General features: G+C 34.1%; 1 protein-coding gene across 8 annotated transcripts in view; it reads right to left on the reverse strand.

The window, feature by feature from the left end:
* The window catches only part of SNTG1 (syntrophin gamma 1), an 891,115-nt gene that overhangs the window by 200,301 nt on the left and 668,077 nt on the right, over positions 1-22,737 (reverse strand). For all 8 annotated transcript variants that reach the window (XM_050801928.1, XM_050801925.1, XM_050801927.1 and 5 more), the window contains one exon: positions 17,722-17,760. In XM_050801928.1, the coding sequence (XP_050657885.1) occupies positions 17,722-17,760 (39 nt within the window). The remainder of the gene's footprint in view (positions 1-17,721; positions 17,761-22,737) is intronic.

The raw sequence follows: 22,737 nt of genomic DNA on the forward strand, positions 1-22,737 counted from the left end.
TGCGTCTTGGATTCTCACTTTCATGCAGTTCATGAAGGAATGTCCTTGCACTGTAGCTTCCTGTTGGAGTCTTTCTATCAGAGAAACTACTCAGGGGGAAAGGGGAGGAGGAGAGTGAGATGATACTGTGTGTGTGTGTGTGTGTGTGTGTGTGTGTGTGTGTGTGTGTGTATTTGTTTTGTTTTGTTTTGTTTTGTTTTTGAGACACAGTCTCACTCTGTTGCCCAAGCTGGAGCACAGTGGCACGATCTCGGCTCACTGCAAGCTCCACCTCCCGGGTTCACGCCATTCTCCTGCCTCAGTCTCCCAAGTAGCTGGGACTACAGGCGCCCGCCATCGCTCCCGGCTAATTTTTTGAATTTTTAGTAGAGATGGGGTTTCACCGTGTTAGCCAGGATGGTCTCGATTTCCTGACCTTGGGATCCACCTGCCTTGGCCTCCCAGAGTGCTGGGATTACAGGCGTGAGCCACAGCGCCAGGCCGTTGCTGGTTATTTTCTAACTCTGTCCCTGCAGAGACTGCTAAGGTTGGAGAAGGATCCTTTGCCAAAGGATACATCTTCTCTCAGGCATTCATATACATATAACCACCGTTTAATAATTAATATAACATCTCCCTTTCCTTTCCTCTTCAGGCCGAGTTAGTGCCTCCTCATTATATATGATCATTTTAGTTTCTCAAAATGTTCCATGCATTTTTAAACAGTTCCTAATTTTAATATCCTTAAATTAAAAGTTTAATTATTTTTTTTTGCTATTTCTTATCTACCAATGTCATGAAGTGAATGATACGAAAAAGAAATCCTAAGCACATAAAACAAATGTGAAGCTGAAAAATAAACAGTCACAAACAACAATTTGGGAGCTTCATAGTCAACCTAATGCAGACTATAAATGGAGAAGTGTTGTCTTTCAAAAACTGCTCTAACTTTGGGTAAGAACAGTAGGAGTTTGTGGTCTTACTACCTCAGTTTATTCCCATTTTCCACCCCTACTCTCAGCGGTCGATGAAATTACTTACTTTGTTCACATGAACATGACATGAAACCCAACAACTTTGATATATGATGGCATGGAATCAAATCTTGTGGCTTTGACAACTAAAATAACAAATTTGGTAGTTTACAAATAGGCAGAATTCACAGTTTCGTACAGTGCAGTTGTGATGCTTATTGGGGAAATTGTCAGACACTGACAAATTTAACACGTTGACCCTAGAAATGAGAAAGTCAAATAAGACTTAAATGAGCTTTCCACATACACCTGACTGAGTAGGAAGCTATGCACATGCAGAGAGAAGAACCCCCAAATCACAGTGGGGAGGAAGCCAAGTAGAACTTGGAGAACTGGCTGCATTTTGAATACACCCCTCAACCTAAACAGATTGATCAGTAGATAGTGGAGGCCTATGGGTGTAGGATGTCTTCACAGAACCTCTTTCCAAATCACTAGCTAGCCATTAAAAGAGAGAACTGAGCCCAAGGAAGTCAAACAAAAAATAAAAGTCAGAATTAACATAAATAGTCATCATTGGCTGCACACTACAGGGGAGACAGATCCCACAGTTAATGCTCAGGCATATTACAACAAGATACAGTTAAAAACTATCAGAAAAAAATCCAGAATTGATAACATTTATTATCTAAAATGTCCAATTTTCAACTAAAGAGTATCAAACAAGAAAACGAAGAAGAAAGTGTGATTCATTTTTTTGGGGGGGGGAAAAAAGCAGTCAATAGAAACTGACTCTGAATGAAAAAAGATAATACATTTAACAAACAAAAATGTATGAAGTTTTGTAAATATGTTCAAATAATTTATTATGGCAATGACTCAACAAATAGAAACTTCAAAAGAGAAACAGAAATTTAAAAATAAGAAACAAATGAAACTTTTAGAGTAGAAAAGAACAGAACACAGCAAGGAAAAATAATTAGTAAACTAAAAGGTAGGTTAATAGAATTTATCCAATCTGAAAGGCAGAACGAATAATGGATTGAAGAAATGGACAGTTTAAGAGACCTTTGGAAAAGTGTTAAGCATATCAACATATTTGTATTCATAGTCTAAGGCAGAAACAGGAGAGTAGAGGGACAATAACATTATTATTTAAATAAATAATTGACAACTTTAAAAACTCAAAGTACAGCATTAATCTGGAGATTCAAGAAACTCAAAAAGTCTCAAGTGGAATAAACACAAAGAGATGTACAGCTAGGAATATTAAACTTCTGGAAGACAAAGATAAGAGAAAATACTGAAAGCAAAAAACATTTTCTCAAATGTAGGAAAGTATCAATATGTGTAACAGCTAACTATATATCAGAAAATGAATGCCAGAAGACTGGAGTGACATTTAAAGTGTTGAATGATACAAACAAAAAAGGTCAACAAAGATTTCAATTTCTAATAAACTATCCTTCAGAAGTAACAACAAAATACTTCACCAGATAAACAAGAAGTGAGGGAATTCACAGCTACAGGATATTCCCCACATGAAATACTTACGGAAGTCCGACAGTGTGAAAAACAAAAACTAATGCCAGGCAGTAACTTGTATTCACAGGAAGGAAAAGAATAATTAAGCTGTTACTTATTTTTATTAAAAAAGGAACTTTTCTGTTTTAATAACTTAAAGAATGAGATTGCTTAAAACACGAATAATCCTGTACTGTTGAGTTTATACATGCATGTAATATGAAACAATAGTTTGAAATAGATCCAAACTACAATGCAGCAAAATGTTTATGTAATTCCAAAATTAAATCAGTATAAAATTGAAGTGAATTGTGATCACTTAAAGACTCATACGTGATTCTAAAGAGCAATCTTTTTAAAAAATCAAAATATATAGTTAAAAAATCAACAGACAAATTAAAGCACTACATTGAAGCTATCTCTTTAATATAACTTAGGCAGTAAAAAAATAGAGAGAAAATAAAAAAGACATAAAACATCTAGAAAAAAATAGCAGAATGACAGGCATACATCTAAGCATATCCATAATTATTTCAAATGTGATTGACTGAAACATCTTAATCAAATGGTAGACATTGTCAGACTGAATTTAAAACACACACACACACACACACACACGACCTAAGTTTATTCTGACTGGAACAAATGTGCATTTGATTTACCACTGTAAAACAGATTGAAACTAGATTGAGAATCTGTGCACTTGGGGGAAGAAGAGCACAGCGACTGGCAGGCTTGGCATTGAACTGTTTTGCTGCACTGTTGCAATAAAGAGCAAAGATTGGTGCTCATCTGGTGCCTGCCCATGGAGGGAGCATTCAGAGCAGTGAGAAAGGAATCACCCATCCCAGACATCAGAACTTGAGTTTTGGCAAGCCTCACCACTGGAGTCTAAAATGCTCCAGCATCCTAAGTAAACTTGAAAGGCAGTCTAAGCCACAAGGGCTGACATTCCTAGGCAATTCCTAGTGCTGTGCTGAGCTTAGAGTCAGTGGACTAGGGAAACAGCTGACCTAGGGAGACACCAGCCAAGGCAGCTAAGGGAAGGCTTGCACCACTCCTCCCCTAATCCCAGGCAGTGCAGCTCACAGAAATGAAAGTGACTCTTTCATTCTGCTTCAAGACAGGAGCAGGAAGAGTAAAGAGGACTTTGTCTTAAATCTTTTTTATCAGCTCAGCCACAATAGGACAGGGCACAGGGCAGAGTTGTGAGGTCACATTCCAGGTTCCAGCTGCTAGACAACATCTCTAGATATACCTTGGGACAGAAGGAAACCCACTGCCTTGAAGGGAGGGACCCAGTCTGGGGACAATTCATCACCTGCTGACTGAAGAATCTTTGGGCCCTGAATAACCTGCAGTGATACCTTGCTCATATGCCATGGCCTTTGGTGACACCCTAAGACATGCTGGCTTCAGGTGAGACCTAGTACATTTCCAGCTGTTGTGACTAGGATGAAAGACTCCTGTTGCTTGAGAAAAGCAGAGGAAAAATGAAGGGGACTTTGTCTTGCACCTTAGGAACCAGCTCAGCCACAATGGGGTAGAGAACGAAGCAGGCTATTGTGATGGCTAAATCCAGGCCTAGGCTCTTGGACATTTCTGGATGTGTCCTGCAGTAGAAGGGGACCCACTGCCCTGAAGAATGACTCCCAGGCCTGGTAGCATTCACCACAAGCTCACTGAAGAGCCCTTGGACTTTAAGTGAATATTGGTGGTAGCCTGGCAGAAATTCCCTGCCTGTAAAAAGGGGAGAGAAATGAGGGGAGGACATTGTCTTATAGTTTGAGGGCCATCTTAGCCATGGCAGAATAGAACACTAGGTAGATTTCTAAGATTTTATTTTATTTTTTTGTTTTTTGAAAGAGGGTCTTCCTGTCACCCAGGCTGAAGTGCAGTGGTGTGATCTTGGCTCACTGCAACCTCCACCTCCTGGGCTCAAGTAATCTTCCCATCTCAGCTCCCTGCAGCTGGGACTACAGGCATGTGCCTCCATGCCCAGCTAATTTTTGTATTTTTAAGTACAGATGAGTTCATCATGTACCCAGGATGGTCTCAAACTCCTGAGCTAAAGTGATCTGCCTGCCTCAGCCTCCCAAAGTGCTGGGATTACAGGCAAGAGCCTCTGCACCAAGTAGATTTCTAAGGTTTTTGACTCTAGACCCTGAACCCTAGAAAACATATCTGAACCCTTCTGGGGCATGGAGGTACTCACCGTCCTGAAGTACAGGACATTACCCTGTCTGGCTTCCCCACTTGCTGACTGTAGAGCCCTAGGGCTTTGAGTGAACATAGGTGGTAGCCAGGTAGTGATCACAGCTGACCTTGAGCTAGCCTCAGTCCTCTGCTGGCTTCAAGTTTGACCCAGTGCAGTCCTAATGGTGGTGGCCACAGAGGTCTTGCATCATCCATCCTCTAGCTCTAAGCTGATTAGCACAGAGAGGGAGTCTTGGTTTGGGGAAAAAGTAAGAGAAGAGAACAAAAATATCTACCTGCAAACCAGACAATTCTTCTGATCTTATCCAAGGCCACCAAGTCAGCACACCTATGAGTCTGCAAGAATCAGTGTTATTTGTCTTGGGGCCCAAGTCCCATCGAATAGCTGGAAAGCTTCCCCAACAAAGAAGGGTACAAGCAAGCCTAGACTGTGAGGACTACAATAAATATCCAAATCTTCAATGCCCAGATGCTGACTAACCTCCATAAGCATCAAGACTATCCAGGAAAACATAACTTCTCCAAAAGAAATAAATAAGACACTAAGGACTTGTCCTGGAGAAATACAGATGTATGACCTTTCACAAGGAAAATTCAAAGTAGCTGGTTTGAAGAAACTCAAAGAGATTTAAGACAACACAGAGAAGGAGTTCAGAATTCTATCAAATAAATTTCATAAAGTGATTGAAATAGTTTAAAAGAATCAAGCAGAAATTGTAGAGTTGAAAAATGCAACTGACATACTGAAGAATGTGTAAGAGTTTCTTAATAGGGGAACTGTGGAGCAGAAAAGAGAATTAGTGACCTTGATGACAGGTTATTTGAAAATCACAGAAGAGACAACAGAAAAGCAAATAACAAATAATGAAGCACACTCACAAGATCTAGAAAATAGCTTTGAAAAGGCAAATCTAAAAGTTATTGGTCTAAAAGAGAAGGTAGCAGAGAAACAGATAGGAGTGGAAAGTTTATTCAAAGAAATAATAATAGAGAATTTTCAAAGCGAAAAGAGAGATAACATTCAAGTACAAGAACGTTATAAAGCACCAAATGGACTTTGCCTAAAGAAGACAACCTTAAGGCATTTAACATTCAAACCTCCAAAGGCCGAGAAAATGAGAGAACTCTAAACCCAGCAAGAGAAAAGAAAAAAAAAAATAACACACAATGGAGCTCCAATACATCTGGCAGCTGACTTTTCAGAGTAAACCTGACAGGCCAGTAGAGGCTAGTATGGCATGTTTAAAGTGATGAAGGAAAATAATTTTTACTTTAGAATAGTATATCCAGTGAAAATATGCATTAAGCATGAGGAACAAATAAAGGCATTCCCAAACAAAAGCTGAGGGATTTCATCAACACCAGACCTGTCCTACAGGAAATGCTATAGGAAGTTTTTCAGTGTGAAAGAAAATGATGTTAATGAACAAGAAAAAATCGCCTGAAAGTACAAAACTCACTAGTAATAGTAAGCACACAGAAAAACACAATTATAACACTGTAATTGTGGTGTGTAAACTATTCATCTTAAGTAGAAAGACTAAATGATGGACCAATCAAAAATAAAAACTACAACAACTTTTCATGACAAACAGTACTATAAAACATAAAGAGAAACAGCAAGTTAAAAACTTGGAAGAAGAAGTTAAAGTGTAGAGTTTATATTAGTTTTTGTTTATGCAACTAGTTTTAAGTTCTCATTAGTTTAAAATTATAAGTTATAAGATACTCTATCAATCCTCATGGCAACCTGAAATCGAAAGCCATACAATGGATACACAAATAACATAAAAGAGAATTTAAATCATACCTCCAGATAAAATTACTATAACTAAAAGGAAGACTAGATGAAAGGAAATAAGAATGAGAAGACCACAAAACAATAAGAAAACAAATAGCAAAATAGCAGGAGTAAGTCCTTACTAATGAATAATAACATTGAATGTAAATACACTAACCTCTCTAATCAAAAGACATAGAGTGGCAGAATGGATTAAAAAAGGAAGACTCAATTATCTCTTGTTTAATGTAAACACATTTCACCTCTAAAGATACACAAAGACTGAAAATAAAGGAATAATAAAAGATATTCCATGCTAATTGAAACAAAAAAAAATAGCAGAAGTAGCTATACTTATACCAGACAAAATATATTTCAAGACAAAAACTACAAGAGGAAACAAAGAAAGTTACTATATAATGATAAAAAGGTAAATTTATCAAGAAGATATAGTAATTACATATGCACCCAGTACCGAAGCACCCGGATGTAGAAAGTAAATATTATTAAAGCAAAAGAGAGAGACAGACCTCAATACAAGAATAGCTAGACACCTCAACACCCAATTTTCAGCATTGGACAAATCTTCCAGAAAGAAAATCAACAAAGAAAATCATGTTTAATCTTGCACCTTAGAACAAATGAACCTAATAAATATTTACAGAATATTTAATCCAACCGCTTCAGAATAAACATTCTTCTCCTCAGCATATAGATTATTCTCAAGGCGATATGTCAGCTAACAAAACATGTCTGAAAATGCTGAAAAACTCACAATCATCTCAAGCATTTTCCCTGACGACAATGGAATAAAACTAGAAATAAATAACAAGAGGAATTTTAGAAGCTATACAAACACATGGAAATTAAACATGTGCTCTTTAATGTCCAGTTGGTCAATGAAGAAATTAAGAGGGACATTGAAAAATTTCTTGAAACAAATGGTCACGCAAACACAACATAACAAAACCTATGGGATACAGCAAAAGCAGAGCTAAGAGGAAAATCTATAGCTATAAGTGCCTACATAAAAAACAAAACCAAACAAACAGAAACCTTCAAATAAATAGCTTAATAGCCTAACATGTCTGTTTTTTATTGTTTTGTTTTGCTTTTTTTTTTTTTTCTTTTGAGATGGAGTCTTGCTCACTCTGTCACCAGACTGAAGTGCAGTGATGCCATCTCAGCTCACTGAAACCTCCACTTCCCGAGTTCAAGCGATTCTCCCGAGTAGCTGGGACTACCCGTGCATGCCACCATGCCCAGCTAATTTTTTTTTTGTATTTTTAGTAGAGACAGGGTTTCACCATGTTGGCCAGGATGGTCTCAATCTCTTGACCTCATAATCTGCCCACCTCAGCCTCCCAAAGTCCTGAGATTACAGGGGTGAGCCACCGCGCCCAGCTAGCCTAACGTGTCTTAAAGAACTAGACAAGCAACAGCAAACCAAACCCAATATTAATAGAAGAAAAAAAGTGTAAAGATCAGAGCAGAAATAAATTATGTACAAATAACCAAATAAAACAATACAAAAGATAACAAAGTAAAAAGGTTTTTTTAAAGAGATAAATAATATTGATAAACCTTTACTAAAACTAACAAAAAAAGAAAGAATAACCAAATAAATAAAATTAGAGATGAATTTCTAATTACAACTGATACTGCATAAATTCAGTAGAAATTTATATATTTGCCATTATGAGCAAATATATGGCAACAAATTGGAAAATCCAGAGGAAATAGGTAAATTCCTAGACACATACAACTTACCAAGATTGAATCACGAAGAAATCCAATATCAAAACAGACCAATCACAAGGAAGGAAATTGGAGCTCTAATAAGTCTCCCAGTAAAGAAAAGCTTGGGACCCAATGGCTTCACTGCTGAATTCTATCAAACATTTAAAGAACTAATACCAATCCTAATTAAACTCCTCCAAAAAATTGAGAAGCTAATATTTCCAAACTTATTCTACGCAGTTTTCCCTGATACCAAAAGCAGAACAAGGCACATCCAAAAAAGAAAACTAAAGGCCAATATTTCTGATGAAATCTGATGCAAAAATCCTCAACAAAATACTATCAACCCAAATTCAATACACTAAAAAGATCATTCATCATGACCAAGTGGGATTTAGCACAGAGATTCAACAATGGTTCAACATACACAAATCAATCAATGTGATACATCATGGCAACAGAATGAGGAACGACAACCATATGATCATTTCAATTGATGCTATAAAAGCATCTGATATTCAATATCCTTTCATGATTAAAAAAAACTGGGAATACAAGGAACATACCTCAACATGATAAAATCCGTATATTACAGACCCAAGGTAGTATTATAATGATTAGGGAAAAACTGAAAGCCTTTCTTGAAAGCATCTTTGTCTGGATCATGACAAAGAAGCCCACTTTCCCAGCTGTTACTCAACATAGTACCGGAAGTTCTAGCTAGAGCAATCAGACAAGAGAAAGAAAGAGCATCGAAGTGGGGAAAGAAGTCAAATTATCATTGTTTGCAGATGTTATGATCTCATATTTGAAAAAATCTAAAAACACCAACAAACTATTAGAACTGATAAGTAAATTCACTAAAGTTTTAGGATTCAAAATCAACATACAAAAAGCAGTTGCATTTCTAAATGCCAAGAGTGAACAATTTGAAAATGAAATCAAAACTGTAATCCCATTTGTAATAGCCATAAATAACAAAGAAATGAAAGATCACTACAATGAAAACTATAAAACATTGGTGAAAGAAATTAAAAAGGATGCATAGAAAAGAAAGACATTTTGTATTCATGGATTTGAAGAATCAATATTGTTAAAATGTCCATACTACCCAAAGCAATCTACAGACTCAATGCAATTCCTAAAAAATGTCAATGACATTCTTTACATAAATAGAAAAACAATCCTAAAATTTATTTGCAACAACAAAATATCCAGAATAAACAAAGCTATTCTGAGCAAAAAGAAGAAAACTTGAGGATTCACATTACTTCATTTCTAATTATAATATAGAGATATAGTAAGCAAAATGGCATGGTACTGTTAAAGACAGACACAGATCAGTGGAACAGAATAGAGAACCGAGAAACAAATTCATACACCTACAGTGAATTCATTTCCAACAAGTGTGCCAAGAATATACATTGGGGGAAATGATAGTCTCTTCAATCAATGGTGCTGGGAAAATTGGATGGGGGATAAACATCCCATTTTCCATTATGTGATTATTATGCATTGCATGCCTCTGTCAAAGTATCTCTTGCACCCAATAAATATATACACCTACCATAGATGTAGAAAACCTTAGACTCCAAAAAGTTGTTATAACTAATGAATGACTAGTAAATTTGCAGAATACACAATCAACATAGAATTAGTAGTATTTCCATATGCTAATAGCAAACTATCATAAAAAAATTAGGAAGCAATTTCATTTACAATGGCCACAGAGAAATACTTAAGAATAAACTTAACCAAACAAATGGAAGATCTCTATAATAAAATCTGTAAAGCATTGATGAAAGAAATTGGAGGAAATCCAAACGAATGGAAAGGTATTCTGTGTTCATGGATCGGGATAATTAATATTGTTAAAATGTCAATATTAACCAAAGCCATCTACATATTTAATGAAATCCTTATCAAAAAGATAATGTCATTTTCACAGATTTTTTAAAGCAATGTTCAAATTCAAATGGAAATGTAAAAGACTGCCAATAGATAAAGCAATCTTGAGCAAAAAGAATAAAGTTAAGGCATCATACAACATGACTTTAAAATATACTACAAAGATATAGTAAACAAAATGTATGGTTCTGGCATAAAAACAGATACATAAACCAATGGAACAGAATAGAAAACCCTCAGAATAAATCCACACACTTAAAGCCAACAAAAGTGTCAAGAACACATATTAGGGAAAGATCAGTTTTTTCAGTAATGATGTTGGGAAAACTGCATATCTGCACTCAGAAAAATGAAACTAGACCCCTATCTCTCACCACACACAAAAATCAAATCAAAATTCCTTAAAGACTTAAATTTAAGTAAGACCTGAACTTTAAGTAAGACCTGAAACTATGGAAGCACTTGAAGAAAGCATAGGGAAATTGCTTCATAACACTGGGCTGGGCAAGGATTTTTAAAAATAAGACTTCAAAAGCAAAGGCAATAATAGCAAAAATAGACAAAAGGGATTATATCAAACTAAAAGCAACAACAAAACAAGCAAACAAACAAACAAAACCTTCTGCTCATCAAAGGAAATAACCAACAAAGAGACAACTCACAGAGTGGGAAAAAAATATTTGCGAATTTCCTGTCTGACAAGATACTAATAACCGTAATATATAAGAAGCTCAAAACTCAATAGCAAGAAACCATGTAAATGGATTTAAAAATGAGCAAAAGATCTGAGTAGACATTTCTCAAAAGAATACAAACAAATGGCCAAGGTTTACATTTAAAAATGCTCAAAATCACTAATCATTAGTGGAATACAAATCAAAACCAAAATGAGGTATTACCCCACACCAGTTCAAATGACTATTATCAAAAAACAAGAACAAAAAAAATAACAAATGCTGGCAAGGATGTGGAGAAAGGGCAACTCTTGTGTACTGTTGTTGGGAATGTAAATTGGTACACCCATTATGGAAAACAGTACTGAGTATGCACTCGAAGACCATGAAATCAGTATGTCAAAGAGATAGCTGCACTCCCAATAAGCAGCACTATTCACAATAGCTGAGATATGGTATCAACTTAAATGTTCATATACAGATGAATGAATAAAGAACATGAGGCATATTTATATATGAATGAATAAAGAACATGAGGCATTTTATATATATATATATATATATATATTCTCTGCAGCTATACAACGGAATGAAATCTTGTCATTCACGGCAACATGAATGAACTTGGAGGACATTATGTTAAGTAAAATGACCCATGCATAGAAAGACAAACATCACATGATCTCACTCATCGGTGTTATCTAAAAAATGTTGATCTCCTACAGGTAGAGAGTACAATAGTGGTTACCAGAGGCTAGGGAGGGGAAGAGTGAGGGGAGATTGGGAAAGGTTCACCTGTGGGTACAAAGTTACAGGTACACAATGAGTTCTGATGTTGTATTACACAGTAGGGTAACTATACAAATAACCACGTAGTGTAAACCTCAAAATAGCTAGAGGAGATTTTGAATGTTGCCACCAAAATAAACGATAAATGTTTAAAGTGATGGATTTGGCAATTACTCTGATTCACTCATTATACAATGTATATATGATTTGAAATATTACACTGTCCCCCAAACACGTGTACAATTATTACATTTCAATTATATAAAAACATTAATAAAAATATTAGGAGTTTTATCAACAACAAAAAATAATCACAAAGCTAGGGGACTCACACTACTGATGTTAGACATTGTACTACTACAGTATTCAAGACAGTTTTGTATTTGTGTCATGAGATACAAATAGATGAAGGCAACAGCATTTGGAGTCCAGAAATAGACCCACATGTATGTGATCAATTTGTTTTTTGATAGGGGAATAATAATTCAGTGAAGAAAGAATAATATTTTCAATAAATATGCTGGAACTATTGTACCTCCCTTTAAAAATGCCTTTGATCTCTACCTCACTTTTGAAACAAGTGTTAAATAAAAATAAATCATAGATTTAAAATAAAAAGAATAATGTAAAAAACCTAGGATAAAAAATACGTGAAAATTTATTTCTTGTGTTAGGAATTTTCAAAAGCATGATTCATTAAAATACAATGAATTAGACTTCATCAAATTTAAAAACTTCTATCCTGGGGCAACATTTGAAGAGACAATTCACAAAATAATATATACAGATGTCAAATAAGAACGTGGAAAGATGCTCGACATCATTATTCTTTGGAGAAATGCAAATTAAAATTTAACAGATCACGACACATCTATTAGAATGTCCAAAAATTAAAGGCCTGACCATAAGGGATATCTACGAGATTATCTTTACTCTGCTGGTGTCAATGTGAGATGTAAAACCCTTTGGAAAACAGTTTTGCAGTTTCTTAAAATGTTCAAAATATACAACCATAATATCCAGTTATTACACTACTAGGATTTTACCCAAATGTAATAAAAGTGTATGTCAAGACAAATACTTTTCATAAATATTTATATCAGCTTTATCTGTAATACACTAAAACTTAAAATCAAGCAAATGTGCATTAATGGGCTAATACACAATATATAAACGGTGGTAGAGCTACCAATGAAATACTACTCAGCATTAAAAAGAATGATGGATTGTTGCACGCTGTTGAATGAGTAATGTTAAAAATAATTATGCTGTATGAAAGAAGCCACACAAATTCAACATACGGTATGATTCCATTTATATAACAATCTGGAAAATGCGAAACAAGACAATTTTGCCATATTTGTTCCCCACACCCTCAGGATTTTGAAAATCTATATATTTAGAAAAGAAAGCCAATGAGAATTAAGACAGTTCTTTCAATAATGAAGCCCATGTATATATGTGTATAAATTCAACACACACACATATACAACTTTCTATTGTTTGAATAACCCTTTCCCAAGTCTTCTAAAGTGTATATTTTATTTTAACTGTAATACATAATTGTTTACATAATTAGGTGTGGGCTCTTTTAGTTTAATTGTAAAATAACATTTACACCTCATTTTCCTGTGAAATATCCATCATGTTTATTATCAAATGATTTATGAGCTAGCTGATTTTCCAAGAGTTAATTTATAAAGACACATTACTTTTTTTGAGGTGGATTCTCCTTTAGATCATAAAATGCCAGCATATTTTATCGGCAAGTGTTATGAAATGGACCAGAACAACAATAGGCTCATTATCCCCAGATTGTGTGACTCTATAATGTGTTTTTAACATTTATAAATTGAATATATAAAGAACTAGGATAATTTCTTTCTCAAATTGAAAAAAATAGATTTTGACATCCCCCAAAAATAAAGACCAATTGTTAGTTTCATTAATAGAATATTTTGTCTAAATACACACAAATACACATCTTCAATAACGCTAAAATTGAATGAATTAAATATACAACTTATTAGATTATAAATTTCAGGTTATACATCATTATTCTGTAAGCCACCATATTGCCAGAGAAAAGGGAGGGGTTGGAACTAGATCCAGTTACAATGCCACAAAGCTTGCTGTTCTTAGCAAGACTCTGCTGTTTTTCTTGAATAAATGCTCCCTGGGTTCAGTGAGCCTTTGTGAATTTCCATATTTGTTAAAAGTTGATTCTATTTTTGCCATTCTTCTGTTGCTTTTATAGAGAAGCAAATCTTTTATAGAGAAGCAAAACTGACAAAATTTATCCTACTCCTCTTTCTTTTCTGATGCCACTCCAGAAATGGATTTTTAAAGTGTCCTGAAATTCTCTAATTCTCCCCAGCACGACTAGAGACTTTAGTCACTTTCTATTCCAGCTGCCAGCATTCTATGTATGGTATGTACACATCTATAATAATGTGTCCAAATTATTATGGTTAGTCAAATGTAAATATATCTGTAGGAATAGCTGCCACAGCTAACATGTTGTTTTAAATAAGTATAACTTTATTAATTTAAACTAATGTAAACAATTTGATTATATTATTTTGTATACTGCCTAATATAAAGCTCATTATATTAATATTTTAATGATGAATTAATACTTTATAATGTTACTCCCAGGTAAACAATTATAGAAAAAAGTTAATGAAAAATGCTATTTTTGTGGAAGGAATGAGATTTATTTCAGGATGAAGAAACTTCAGTTAAAAATGAGTAAAAATGACACATGTAATAAATTATGACCTAATGGTCTAGGTACATACAGTAGTGTGATGCAGGCCTGGTTCTCTAGGCCTGTATGCCTTTACCTCTAATATATTGAGAGAATTATCACAACATTACTTGACATCCATTCAGTTATCCCTATTTTGTTCATCAGCAAGACCACTGTCCCACCTTTCATCTTTTCAACAGAAAGTTATCAGGGCAAATTGAATTTCAGTGTGTTCACTGTAAAAATGAACCAATTCAGGCTGGCTGTTGTGGCTCACGCCTGTAATCCCAGCACTTTGGGAGGCCAAGGCAGGCAGATCACTTAAGGTGGGGAGTTTGAGACCAGCCTGGCCAACAGGGCGAAACCTTGTTTCTACTAAAAATACAAAAATTAGCTGGGCGTGGTGGTACACGCCTGCAATCCCAGTTGCTCAAGAGGCTGAGGCAGGAGAATCGCTTGAACCAGGGAGGCGGAGGTTGCAGTGAGCCAAGATTGCGCCACTGCACTCCAGCCTGGGTGACAGTCTCAAAGAGAAAAAAAAAAAAAAAAAAGAACCAAATTAGAATCTTAATAAAACAAAAACACATGAATGTGTCCCAGATGCATAGAAAAAATGGAAAATTTACTCCTTACGAAAAGTGAAGTAGGAGATACACTAATGTGATTTCAAGTGGAGGCAATAACTAAGATTATTTAGTTGGTTAATTAATTTTAAATGTAGGTTTTTTTTTTTTTTTTTCCAGTTTTGCACTCCTGTTTGGTTCTTTTAACAACCACAAATTTTAGCACTATGTCCTGTTCTTGTCTTACAATTTTGATTTCTTTATTTAAAAAAATCATGATTAAAAATATTTTGGAGAGTTCTTTAGTCTCTATGCATTTCTTTATAATGGTTTATTTCCTCATATGGTTTATAATTTTGGGCCCAACCATCTTCTTCAGACAGAGAGTTTTTCTTGAAAGCATCATGCATTCTGGAGTGTGGCAGAGTTCATGTGGAACTAATCTTAGCACTTGTCTCAGTTGAACTGCAGTGGCTCTCTCCCTGTGTTTTGCTTTCATTTTAATTTATCTGGTTAGGGTAGTGGTACCATCTGGGTAGCACAAATTGAAAACCAGATCTCAGGGAGCAGAGAACTTCTGGTTCATTGTAGCTTGGGTGACTTTTAATTTCTGTTTTGATATCTAGAACACCGGGAATACGAGGGAGTTATTTAATGCATATATCATCAGAAATTGGATTATATGTGCTTTTAAATTTCAATTTCCTTAAACTGGCTCAGATTTTACTAAGTAGGAAATGTATTCTAGTCATTTAATGCATTGTTGTCATACTGTGAGGTGAGTTTTCCTAATTATGCAAAAATATAAATATTTAACTATAAATTAATCCTATTTCTTAAAATTCTTCATGTATACAATGGAAAGTAGTAATGAAAAAAAAAACTATTATTTTCAGGTTTCTTAAATGCTGGGAAGAATTTGTTATGATTTTCAAAACTGTGAGCTGCCAATATAGTTGAAATAAAATCTGAAATAGTTTTGAATTACATAATTTCAGATTTGAAATAATTATATAATGAAAAATATTAGCATGCTAGCAAATAAAAATGATGAATAATAATGAACATCTATGTTTACATATAAGTATGTGTCAGAATATTATAGTGTTAGAATATTAAATTTTTTTATTACCTGTTCTATGTGTGATTTATTCAAATTCTCATTTATTTTACTTAATATTATTCTAAACCTGGATATAAGCAAAGGTGGCAAGAAGTGGTCCCAGTCAGCAGGCTGACTGCGTGAGAAGTGTTAGCTGTAATTGTCATTATGATTACAGAATAGCTTTGGGGCTATCAGGGGAACGACCACTGTAGTAATATATTACACCAATATTAATATCTCCCATGTTGAGGTTAGAAAAGGCATGAGAGGGTGATGACACAGGTCTAGAGTCATTCTTAAATTAAAAAAAAAAAATCACCATTATTTTTATTTTGGAGAAGAATTTACAAAACAGTAGATTTCCATTTTTATAGATCTGACTAGAAAACAGCCTTGTGTATCGATGGACATTATAATCTTCCCCCATAGCTGATGCTTTCTTCTATCTGAGTAATTTCTTATTAATGACATTTTCCCTCTACTGGAACCCTATAAAAGCATTAAACTGTAGCTCTAAGATGACACCTATCTTTAACTATACCTGTCTGCAGTTCTCAAGATGACACCCATATCAGAATCACCTGGGAAAGCGTGGGAGCAACAAAGGGAGCATCCCAGGTGTCATCACAGAGCAAGTAAGCAGAGTCTGCTGGTGACAACTCTGGTTTCCACACTGTAAGTAAGGGACTTAGAAACAACTACAGGTTGCTGCAGCATGTGGCGAGACATGTACACCTCTCCAACCTCTGCATTTATCCAAAATATCAACTTGACTCAGGACTGAGGGACTTAAGGTAGGAGGGAGGGGACTTCTGGAGCTGAAAATAACTAGACCAGAGCATTGTAGACACAATGAACTCTCCAAAGCGGTTCTCTCCAGTGTTCTAGTTACACATGGCTTTGGAAGCTGATCTGGGCTAGCAGCATCATTAATGATACAATTTCTATAAAACATACATTCTGTATTCCAAAGAATAAGTGTAAACATTTGGAAACTTTGATGATAATAATAGCATAGATTGAGAACTTTACATGTGCTATTATTTAATCCTGAAAATAAACTTACAGGATAGTCACCCTTATACAAATGTAACAGATAAGGGAACTGAGGTTTAGATAAGAAAAAGATCTTACATTTTATATGTTGAAGAGCATTTAAACATTTTTATCATTAAAATTAATAGGTAATTTATGTATCATTTATAAATAGCTATCATAGATATTTAGATTTGATCAATGGTTTCTAATCAAAGTTGATATCAAGAGTAAGAAGTTTATAGAGCTGAATAATCAAAATTATTTTTGTTCTATGCATTGACTTAGACTCATTTGAAATACTGTCAGCAAATTGTGAAAAATCCATTTGAATTTTGAGATAAATTAAAAGTATGTCTCCCAAAAGTTAAGATATACTAAAACTATCATATGTAAATAAAACTGTAAGTTCTTCAACAATGTATTCATATAAATATCATTATTTTGTATAAACAATAATTTTTGACTTAGATACACATTTTTAAAGTAATTTTTAATATAAGGAGAGGAACCTACATATTATATAATATGAAAGAGATAGCTGAAATGTATATTTCTCACTAAAGATAGTAAATGACTGTACCAATTATTTCTGTTTAGAAATCAGATAACATTATCTTCTATAATAGATCAAATTGAAGAAATATATTATTTAGCTTTTCAAGTATGCTTTGATCTTACCTGCTGGTTTACAGGAAAATTTCTGTTGATTTTTTTAATCTGCAATGATAAATAAATAATAAAAGTGAGAAGAAAATTATGTGGTAACACAAGGTCCTCAGAATTTTATGCAGATTACTTTTAGCGAACTAATATATATTAATATCCTATTTGATATACTGAAATAATCACATATAAAACAACATATATAAACAGATTTTTTCTTTTTAAAATTGGCTATCAATATTATCTCACATTTCATATGTAAACATTTTGGAAAAGATTTCCCTTTAAAAATTTTTTTTTAACTCAGAAACCAAAAGCCTGTGCTCAAACAATGTTAAATGATTATCTATCAAGAATGTAGAGAGTAACTTTCTGTGGTTTGTTTTTTGCACTTTGAAATTATATTATATCCAATTTGTTTTAGCACTCAAGAGAACAGGGAAATGCAATATCCAAATGCTAAAGGATAAAATATGTGTGTTGAACATTTTCAGTCAAGACTCCAGATAAAGTCTAACATTTACTTTAAGAAAATTTAATCAATGATATTTTATAAGAATTTAAAGTTGGTCTTCACAGAAAGCACTTCCTCTGTCATATGCCATGGAAACAAACTTTAAAAACCAAATAAAAGTGAACGTTAAGTTTGGATAAAGGACATTACACGAAGTCTTTCTTCAATAGTGCTTTTGCTAAATAAAATGATTACCTTCCAATGGCTTTATAGAGAAACTTAAACATGCTAACTCTGTATGGTACACACTTACAGCAGAATTAATGCAGACTGTATTCACTTATAAATCATGTCATTGACTTATTTTATTTTGTCCTTTTTTAGTTCCCTTTTGTCCTGCTGACTAGTGTGAAATAATGTGTCATTTAAACAGAAAAAGTACACAAAGTTGGAACATGAACAAAGGTCACATCTACAAGAACAGATTTATTGCAAGATATTTCTCACTTAAAATGTAAAAATAAAAGAAAATGTGAAAACATATGTGTGATCTGAGCAAGTTTAGGTACAGAAACCAGTACTTCTTACATTATTATGATCATTTCAAAACACCTTTTGGCTCTGCAAAGGAATCTGCTAAGGAATCTCTGAACCTACTCATATATGCCTTCAGCTAAAATCAGCATGGCCTGGAAACACAGATGGCAAAAGTTGATCTCTAAACATATTTTATTAATCAATTAAAAAATATATACTGGGTACTTTGCGGATATCTACTTTTTGCTAGTTCATACGAATTGTTATAAAGAATTCTAAAATTCAACTAATATTCTATGTGGGCCCTTGTCTTCAATAACATACTATGTAGCTTTGTAAACTGCAGTGTTTTTTAATCTGAAAAAAAGTCTGAACCATCTTTCTAGGAAACTTGAAGATCACCTACGAAAGTAAACACTTCATGATAGAAAGCAGTGGTTGAGCCAAACACGGAGTAGAAAGTAGTGGTTGAGCCAAACTTCTGAGTCTAGCACAGAAGTCTTGTCCTACTAACCCACCCTTGGGAGTGTTTGCAGAATTGAGATGTTTTCTTGCACAGAGATCTACTTTCTCTCCCACTAGAGTGTTTACTAGACCATCAGAATTATTTATCTGTGAGGAGTTGTTACATTACCATTTTTTGTTTTTGTTAGTTTCCCTTAGTACATACCTGACTCACCTTGGAAAAGATCAATTTATTAACTGATACATGAATGTTACCATCTCTAACCTTTGAATGGTTTCTTATATAACATTACTACTATTAAAATAATAAATGTATGGTGTATTTCCTACCACTGCTCAAAAATAAGGCAAGAAATTGGGAGTAATTCAGAATATAGAATATATTATGATATATTTTACATTAGAATATGTGTATCAAAAATTAGAATACAATAAAGAAGTCATATATAAATGACTAGAGAGAATGATAAGACAGTGAGATATACCAACAACTAGAATAAAATGTAAATAATAATAGTAATTAATACATAAAAACTGTGTTTGGAAAATATTAAAATGGCCTTTAAAAATTATGTGTAGATTGTTTTCGTAATGTGGCAAATACAATAATAAAATAATAAAGTAGAACAAGGTCTTAAGTCAATTATTGAAGAAGTAATATTCTTTAAAGTAGAAATACTGATAATTGTGCTCCTCTTAGTCGAATGATATCATCATAACCTTTCAAATACTGCTTCTCTATAACTTCATAATACTTTATACTTGAACAATTTATGTCATTCTAGGATTATGTAAAAATATTCAAAAAGAATGAGTCAATGCTTAAATACTGCTATGTGTAGTATTAATAGATTTATTTGGCAATAAAATAACTTGTGCAAGCTGATCTCTACTGTAATTTGTAGCTTTTTAATTGTGTATTAGGGTAAAATAATCTATTCATGTTTATTCATGTTTCAATGGAAATATAAACTTAAATAACCAAACTACTGACTGCACAGGAATGGAAGACGGTGAATCAAAATGGGGGATGTGATGTCCAGCACAGAAAACTCCATCCACCTGTTACCCTCACTGTGGCAGCAAGAAATGTACATCCATTGTATTCAGGAATTTTTCCTGGTGTTGTAGATACAAAATAATTCCTTGTTAAGATTTAAAATCTGTACACACACCCAAATCCATTTTAAAGATGATTTCCATCTTTCCCGTAGCAAGTGGAGTATAACAATATAAAATGTTCCATTTGCTAGTACTTATACTAACACTTTAAAATAAAACAATAAGTAAAAATAGGGAGAATTAGAACATTTCATATCTTTATTTTATTTTATTTTATTTTATTTTATTTTATTTTATTTTATTTTTTGAGTCAGAGTCTCGCTCTGTTGCCCAGGCTGTAGTGCAATGGTGCAGTCTTGGCTCACTGCAGGCTCCGTCTCCTGGGTTCAAGCGATTCTCCTGCCTCAGCCTCCAGAGTAGCTGATACTATAGGCACCCGCCACCACGCCTGGCTATTTTTTTTTTTTTTTTTTGTATTTTTAGTAGAGACGGAGTTTCACCATGTTGGCCAGGATGGTCTCGATCTCCTGACCTCGTGATCCGCCCACCTTGGCCTCCCAGAATGCTGGGATTATAGGCATGAGCCGCTAATTTTTTTTTTTTTTTTTCTTTTGAGAGGAATTCTCACTCTTGTCCCCCAGGCTGGCAATCTCTGCCTCTGGGGTTCAAGAGATTCTCCTGCCTCACCCTCTCGAGTAGCTGGGACTACAGGCAGGTGCCACCATGCTCGGCTAATTTTTGTACTTTTAGTAGAGACGGGGTTTCACCATGTTGGCCAGGCTGGTCTGGAACTCCTGACTTCAGGTAATCCGCCCGCCTCGGTCACCCAAAGTGCTGGGATTTCAGGCGTGAGTCACTGTGCCCGGCCAAGCTGCTAATATTTAACAGTCTAACATTTTTAAATATACACACAGAGAGAGTATAAATAAGTGGAAATATCACAGTAATTAAAACATATGTAGCATATACTGAACTATTTATTATGCTAAACAGTAATCAATATATCCAAAATTTTATAACACTGTGCATTCATTACAAATGCTTATGATGATATTTACTGATTGACAAGATACAATGCTTAAAAAATGTTCTAATTTCAAGACAGCTTTAGGCAGTATTTTAAAAATTATATATATACACATATATATGCATATGTATGTATGCATATATGTGTGTATGTATATTAAACATAAATACATATATTTATATATGCATTCATATACACATACACAAAGATTGATAATTTGGGCATACATCCAGTCTTATAAATTTAGATTAATGTCTGTAAGAATGAACTGAAATTTATTTTATGTTTAATATGCATACATAAGCAGACATATGTGTATGACAATGATACTGACAGTTATAAATATAAAATTCTAACAGTTTTGTTTTTCATTTAGGGATTATTACATGAAAACTTCCTTTACTGCTTTGTATTTTGTAATTATTATTATTTTGAAATATAACTTTTAAAATTAGAAAATAACAAAATTAGTTTAATATTTATTTTTTAACAAAGCTATTCCATTATTTAAAACTTTGAAAATATAAAATGCCATCAAAACAACCCCCAGAATACACGTTTCAAAAACACCTGTCTTATTTTTCCTCTCTCTAGCTAAACTTTTAAATCTTTCACAACATTTTAAAGGTTTATAAGGATCCTCAGTACTCAGTAATATATGTGTGTGTGTATGTGTGTGTGTGTATGTGTATTGACTAAATGAAATATAGACAGGAGAGAATGTCATTATTTACTTCTAAAATCTTTTAATGACCTTCTACCAAGTGTGACTCATGGTGATGAGTGCTGGAACATGGAAATGAAAGATCCCATGCAGAGATGGCATAAGGATAACCCCTTTACAGAATCCAAACAATCCAAGGAGGCTGCAGAGGGGAAAGAGGATAAGTTCAACACAGGAGCTAAAATGCAGTTGCATAAGACTTTGTCAGGCTGTGCAGTCAGAGAGATCTGGTGTTGAATTCCAGCTGTAATTGTTACTGAATATCCTCAGACAGATTATTAATTATCAAATATCTAGATCCCTTCATTTGTAAAACATCAGTAATAACATTAACTGCATATATTTGTTGGAAAAAATTGACAGGAATTTTGAGCTCAATAAGTAGTGATTATAATTAATATAAAGTAAGCCTGAATTCCTTTCGAAGATAAGAAGTGCATTTTAAAGAATTCTGAGCAAAGATGTCTTTCTTATACTATAGTTTAAACGCATACTCCCTTCTATTTTTTTGTCAACTCTAGACTAGGATTTGCACACTCAGGTGCCAACTGGGTGACAATCATGTGTGAATCAGGCTGGGTGGGGAATGAACAGATAGAGGGAAAATGAAACCATTGATGCTCTCTCCTAAGCGGCACTGGTGGAATATCCTAGTGTTTATCAATTGGACACAGTATACCTTCGTTTCCATTTACAACCGTATTCTAGGAAACCTAAATTATAAGTGAACTCTCAATATAAAGATATTAGCAGTAATTTGCT

Source organism: Macaca thibetana, chromosome 8 (assembly GCF_024542745.1).
Source record: "Macaca thibetana thibetana isolate TM-01 chromosome 8, ASM2454274v1, whole genome shotgun sequence".
NCBI classification, from domain to species: Eukaryota; Metazoa; Chordata; class Mammalia; order Primates; family Cercopithecidae; genus Macaca; species Macaca thibetana.